At 47.3% G+C, this 6,654-nt stretch overlaps 1 protein-coding gene across 1 annotated transcript in view; it reads right to left on the bottom strand.

Annotated features, from left to right (window-relative positions):
- Positions 1-6,274, bottom strand: part of calb2a (calbindin 2a) — a 47,067-nt gene extending 40,793 nt beyond the window's left edge. The window contains exons 1-2 of the mRNA XM_043707368.1: positions 6,208-6,274; positions 5,334-5,414 (exon numbers count right to left, since the gene is read on the bottom strand). Coding sequence (XP_043563303.1) covers positions 5,334-5,414; positions 6,208-6,267 — 141 coding nt within the window. The 5' untranslated portion in view covers positions 6,268-6,274. The remainder of the gene's footprint in view (positions 1-5,333; positions 5,415-6,207) is intronic.
- Between the last annotated feature and the right edge of the window lie 380 nt (positions 6,275-6,654).

The following is a 6,654-nucleotide window of genomic DNA, read 5'->3' on the forward strand; positions in this document are numbered from 1 at the left end:
TCAGCTCCCCCCCCTCCCCAAGTAACTGGGGAATGGGTTGGGAAATAGCACCAAACATACAGGGAATGGAGCAAAGTCTGAGGTAAATAATACAGTCACTGTGGAGAAAAGAACAGTCTCACACTGATAACATCCTTCCCAACCTTAGGATCTCCCAGAGCACTTTACAACTGATGAACTACTTTGGAAGTGGTTGTTTCTGTTATGATGTGGGAAATGTGACAGCCAATTTAAAGACAGCATGATCCCAGAAAGAAATGGAATTAGTGATCGGATCATCTGTTTTTTGGTGCTGGTTGCTCAGAACTCCAGAAGAATCTCAGATGAATAATGTCAATGAGATCCCCTACTCCCTCATGAGGGGGCAGACTGGGTTTTGGCTTAACATTTCATTGAACAGACAGCTTCCCTGACAGTGCAGCACTGAGGTGTTCGTATAGACTGTGTTCAGGTCTCTGCAGTGAGTCCTCAACCCCATTCCCCAGCCTGGGATTCTGGAGTGAGAGTGCTCAGGCAGACAGTAGACAGCCCAGATCCCCTGCTAGGCCCTTCACCAGACAGCTGCCCCGTGTCATGTCAGCATTGCTGCCACTGTTTGTACCAGCTGAATGCCACAGGGCAATGCCAGGAAGAGCTACATCTGCCTCATTATTGGCCAGCAGGACCCAGGGCTTTCTCATTGCCCGTTACTATGAATGATGGTAATGTTGGGTGCTAGTGACACACTTGCTGTTGATTACCCTGTCATCTCTTCCTTCTATTTGATTGAAACCGCTACATCACCACACGGGTATGTCTATGAAAACATTCAAAAATCACATTCACTACGGCATTCCCTTTCATCTAATGCTGAAATCAGGTTCACTTTCCCCAGGCTTTTGGAACTAGGCTTCTGCCTCCATGTCAAATCTGTATAGTAGAATCCCAGGAAGTATGGAAGCAGGCCATTTGCCCCATCAAGTCCACACCAACCCTCCAAACAGCATCCCACCCAGACCCGATCCCTGTAATCCTGCAACCCATGGCTAACCCACCTAACCTGCACATCCCTGGACACTATTGGCAATGTAACATAGCCGAAGCACCGAACACCGGGCAGTCGCTCGAGAGTGGAATCAAACCCAGGTCCCTGGTACTGTAAGTCAGCAGTACTGATCACTGAGCCCACCATTCCACTCAACGTGTGAGTGCTCATGGATGCAATATATTGCCCACCCATTGTCTACCACTAAAGACAAAGCAGGATTGGCAAACTACCTCAAACAATCCTTGCCCAGCCCTGGTGGAGGTGGCAAATTCAAGGTACCAGGAGCGGTCATATGGGAAAATTAATCTTTTGTTATTCACCTCTCCCACCAACATTTTCTGTGGATCTTCCTCCACCAGCAGCTCAGAGTAGAATTCGGATTTTATTTACTTTCTTCTGGCTCTCCTTTAATTTTAGTTCCCTCACAATCTCTGCATGACTCTTCATCTCCCTTCATGATTCTGTCTCTCTCAGTCTTTGCCTTCGTTTTTTTTCTGGTTTCTCACCTTTTCTTTCCTTTTATCCACTTCCTCTCCCAATTTTTCCCTTTTTCTTGAACTTAACCAATAAAAAGGGAAGAGAAGTCATCTCTCTTATCTATCTTTCTTTTCAGCACTTCCTCTTCATTCTTCTTTCTTTCTCCCCTTCATTTTTCTGCTCCCTCTCTTCCTTTGTCATCTCTTGGGTCCTCCATTTTAATGGCTCTTTCTGTCATGCTGCGTATACTTGCTCGCTCCCTTTCCCAGTCCCATTTGTGATTGATGCTATGACTTAAAGAGGGACATTTTGTCCTTTTTTGAAAAAAAGCAACGTTTTAAGACAGAGGTAGAGAGATGTGAACTGAAGACTTGTAATGTAAACACCTTGTGAGGGCTTGGGTTTTTTTTTTAGAAGGTTGAACAATAGAAGCAGCCTGAATGGGTGGTGTCAAGCTCTTACAGAATCAGGGTTTTTAGTTTCTCAATGGTAGCAGTTGTTGCTGGGTCTGTTGCTGTAGTACATCTCTCTCTGCTACGCTCTCTCAGAGTTCTCTTGATGCTATTTCCACCTGGGCTAATGGAGCCGCACACGAGACAATGTGTTCGGAATTTGCCAAGGGTATGTTTATGGGATGTTTATGTGTTGGAGAAGTTAGTTAGTTTAGCAGCTAACTAATCTATTATTGTGTTAAATTTTTCCAGTCGAGTGATAGCTAAGCCAATTCTTTCCTTTGTTGTATTTTAACCAGAGTGTATGAAAACAATGTGCTTTGCTTCAAATCTGGTAGGTTGACCAATCGAATTGCATCAGGAACACAGCATCTTATACTTACCTTTAAGGAAAGGTTAGGGTCTAAACACTCTTCATGTATTTTAAGAGGGTCTGGTCTGGTCCATTGCATGTTCTTGTTTCTCTCTGCATTTTCTACTACCCTTTCCCCTCCCTTAGCTTCTGGTCGCTGTTCTTCTCCTTGCTCCTTTTCCTGCTTCTCCATTAAAGTAACCTCCCTGGAAGACCCAGTGACCTTTCTGTGTGAGGGAAATCTTTTCAGGCCAAGGAAACTGGGGAGTCAAGAGACTGTCTTGAGAGTATCATGAGGCACGTTGTCCAGGCAATGGTTTGAGACCGCAAGGGGTACTGGTCTGGCAGTTCAATCAACTCCTTATTAACCTCACTGCGGTGTGAGATTAACTTCCCTTTGCGATAAAATCTCCACAGTATGGAAACAGACCATTAGGCCCAACAAGTCCACACCAACCCCCTGAAGAGTGACTCACTTCCCCTACCCTATTACTCTACATTTACCCCTGACTAATGCACCTAACCTATACATCCCTGAACACTATGGGCAATTTAGCATGGCCAATTCACCTAACATGCGCATCCTAGGACTGTGGGAGTAAACCCACACAGACACAGGGAGAATGTGCAAACTCCACACAGACAGTTGCCCGAGGCTGGAATTGAACCCAGGTCCCTGGTGCTGTGAGGCTGCAGTGCTAACCTCCAGGTGCTCCGGTTTCCTCCCACAATCCAAAGATTGTGCAGGGTAGGGTGGACTGGCCATGCTAAGTTGCCCATAGTGTTCAGGAATGTGTAGGTTAGGTTAGTCAGGGATAAACGTAGAGTAATAGAATAGGGGAATGGGTGTGGGTGGGATGCTGTTTGGAGTGTTGGTGAGGTCTTGTTGGGTCGAATGGCCTGTTGTAGGGATTCTACGAAAAACACTAGGGAATGTGCAAACTCCACACAGACAGTCATCCATGAGCTGAGATTGAACCTGAGTCCCTAGCGCTGGGAGGTAGCAGTGCTAACCACTGAGCCACCATGGCAGAGGTGGGAAGCTGTTGAGAATGTTGACGTGTATCCACCATCAGCTTTTGTGGTTAGACATTGCACACCCCTCCTTGGCAAGTCATATTACAGCTGTACAAATCTGAAGTTAGGTCGTATTTGGAATGTAGCGGGCAGTTCGGGTCGTCATGAGAAAGGTTGGATAAACTCGGATTATTTTCACTGGAAAGATGGAGGCTGAGGCACGACCTGATAGAGGCCTACAAAATTATGAGAGGCATTGATAGGGTGGGCAGTCAGAGGCTTTTTCCCCAGGATGGGAAGGTCAACTATAGGAGGACACTGGTTGAAGGTGAGAGGGGGAGAGGTGTGGGGAAAATCTTTCACTCAGAAAGTGACGGATCGATGGACGCACTGCCAGTGGAGATGGTGGATGTGGGCACATTAGCAACGTTTAAGGCATATCTTGATAGACACGTGAACGGGAGGCGAATAGATGATAGAAATTGTATGTGGGATTAGAATTGGCACAGGTCTGGTGGGCCGAAAGGCCTGTTCCTGTGCTGTACTGAATTGTATATAAATGCCTTCTGCTCAGAATACCTTAGCATGGAATATGAGAAGGTATTTTTTACCACCCTAGCTCCAGTAAGAACTCTTCATTGCTCACTTGTTGGGGTTTGTCGTCTTGGGGTTCCAGCCACCTTCCTTCCAGATTCTCTCCTTCCCCAAGAAATACAAGAAGCAGCGTACATAGAAACTATCGACTCCTCTCCCCTTCTCTGAAGAATGGTCTTGGTCATTTCTCGAGGTAATCACTGTGGTCTTCTGTTTCTGACTGCGCCATGGGTCAGCTAGACCCGCCAGTAAACAAGCCCCACCTCAAAAAGGGAGCCCGTTCATGTTGATAGAAGTTTCTTGATCATTCGCAGGCACATGCACAACCTGTCCGGGACGTCTTCTTCCACAGAATCTAGCTTTTTGAAAACAAACCCCAAATGGAGCGGGACGATTCAGCTTTTCCATTCTCAGGAAATGTGCATTACGAAAAGACTGGTGTTGAAGGTGAGGTCATCATTTTGAACCACGTGGTGTGGGTTAACCCAGAGGCCTGTTCAGCAGCAGTGAAGCAGTTGACGCTACCTCGATGGAAGTTTTTAAGGCAGGGATAGGAACAGTAAAGAGTTCAAGGGTTCTGGTGAGCAGGCAGGTGAGTGGAACTGAGTACCATAAAAGATTAGCCCTGAGCTTATTGAGTGGCGGACCAAGCCTGGATGGCCTCCTCCTGCTCCTAGTTCTTATGTTAAAGATTGTGACCCAATGAAGGGGCACAGATATGTGTCAACTTGCTGTGTGACTGTGAGGGGACAACGGGTTCGAGCATGTGGCAATTCTAGATGACATACCTACTTTCAAAATCACCTCACAGAGTCCCTTGGTGTGGAAGCAGGCCATTCAGCCCATCGAGCTCACACTGACCCTCCAAAGTGCATCCCACCCACCCCCACCCAATAATCCTGCATTTCCCACAGCTAATTTACTTAACCTACACATCCCTGGACACTACGGGGCAATTTAGCATGGTCAATCCACCATAACCTGCACACCTTTGGACTGAGGGAGGAAACCAGAGCATCTGAAGGAAACCCATGCAGACACGGGGAGAAAGATTGAGGTCAAGATGAATTACAAAACAGGGTTGGATTTCAACAATGAACGCCAATCAATGCTGCAGTGGGGAGAGGTCTGCTCTCTGGACCTACTCCCCAGCTCAGCATACAATGCCCCAGTATCACTGGTTAACACTCAAATATCACTGTTAGATTTGGGGACCATGTTTGTCCGGGCTCCAGTGCAGTTCCGAGACAGCTGGAAGGTCATGATGCAACCCCATTCCCCATCCCATTTGAAAAGTGACCCTGAACAGAAGGGAATGTTTTCCACGTCTAACGTGGTAAAACTGAAACACAGCGTAGTTCACCCTCCAGCCTCATATCACCCCTCCACCCACCCCTCGCCATATTTCTCATACCTCCATAAACTCTGCGCTGGACCGCACGCACTGTCGGAAACATAAGAGGAAGTTCTCTTCTGTTGGGAGTATCTGGGCCAGCTGCAAGAGAATAGTGTTGTTACTTCCCTCTGGTCTCTCCTTCCCACAGACCTCCCCCAGCCGCCCAACCTCCCTCTCCCACCGCAGACATAGGAACCAGTGCCCCGGCCTCCCAGTGACCGTGGCTACCAACGTCACACTATGGCTGGTCTCGCGTCATGCCCAAGAATGGCTGAAGTGCCCATGGCTGAGAATCACTCAGTCCAACTTGGTTGTGGCTTCGCCAATGGGATAACGTGGATGTAAGTCAAGATTAGAGTGGTGCTGGAAAAGCACAGCAGGTCAGGCAGCATCCGAGGAGCAGGAAAATTGACGTTTCGGGTAAACACCCTTCATCAGGAACTTGGATATGAACCTATGTCACTGCTGTGAGGTAGAGCTCAATTATAAGGCCCAACAATGCCCCCTGTAGGATGCTGTTTTTTTATATTGAAAAACTCAAAATTTTTTTCTCTCCATTTTCTCCTGAAAATCTTTACTAGGGATTCAAGCCTCATAGGCAGGGGCTCTTTGACTGTGGGGGGAATCACTGTTATACCCAATTCCACCTCTCGACAATATTTCACAGCTTCCAGCTGAGCTCGGCTGACTAATCATTCCCTCCAAAGGCCAATTCCACAGAGTTAGACCATCCATCTCAGTGCAGATTGAAAATAAAGGGTTAGGGCCTTCTTAATGAACCATCGCGGCAACAAAAAGGTAGAAATCTTTCCACTCATATTGCCACTCGCTTTGAGCAGAGCGGAGGTGGATGTTAAGAACACAGCCGAATCAGTGACCTGGACACACTCACCTCTGCAATCTCAATCCTTCCATCTGCATTCTTGTCGTATTTTTCCATGAATTCTTTCATCTGGATCTCCTGCTTTTGCAAAACAGAACAAACACACTCAGTACATTTCATTGTCGTGGTGAATGGAAATGTTGTCCCAAATGGTTAGCACTGCAGTCTCACAGCCCCAGATCCCCGGTTCGATTGCAGCCTTGGTTGACTGACTGTGTGGAGTTTGCACGTTCTCCCTCTGTCTGCGTGGGTTTCCTCCGGGTGCTCCAGTTTCCTCCCACAGTCCAAAAAATGTGCAGGTTAGGTGAATAGGCTGTGCTAAATTGCCCATGGTGTTAGGTGCATTAATGAGACGGAAATGGGTCTGGTTGGGTTACTCGTCAGAGGGTCGGTGTGGACTTGTTGGGCTGAAGGGCCTGTTTCCACACTGTAGGGAATCTAATTTAATTTATGCCC

Source organism: Chiloscyllium plagiosum, chromosome 17, assembly GCF_004010195.1.
Source record: "Chiloscyllium plagiosum isolate BGI_BamShark_2017 chromosome 17, ASM401019v2, whole genome shotgun sequence".
NCBI classification, from domain to species: Eukaryota; Metazoa; Chordata; class Chondrichthyes; order Orectolobiformes; family Hemiscylliidae; genus Chiloscyllium; species Chiloscyllium plagiosum.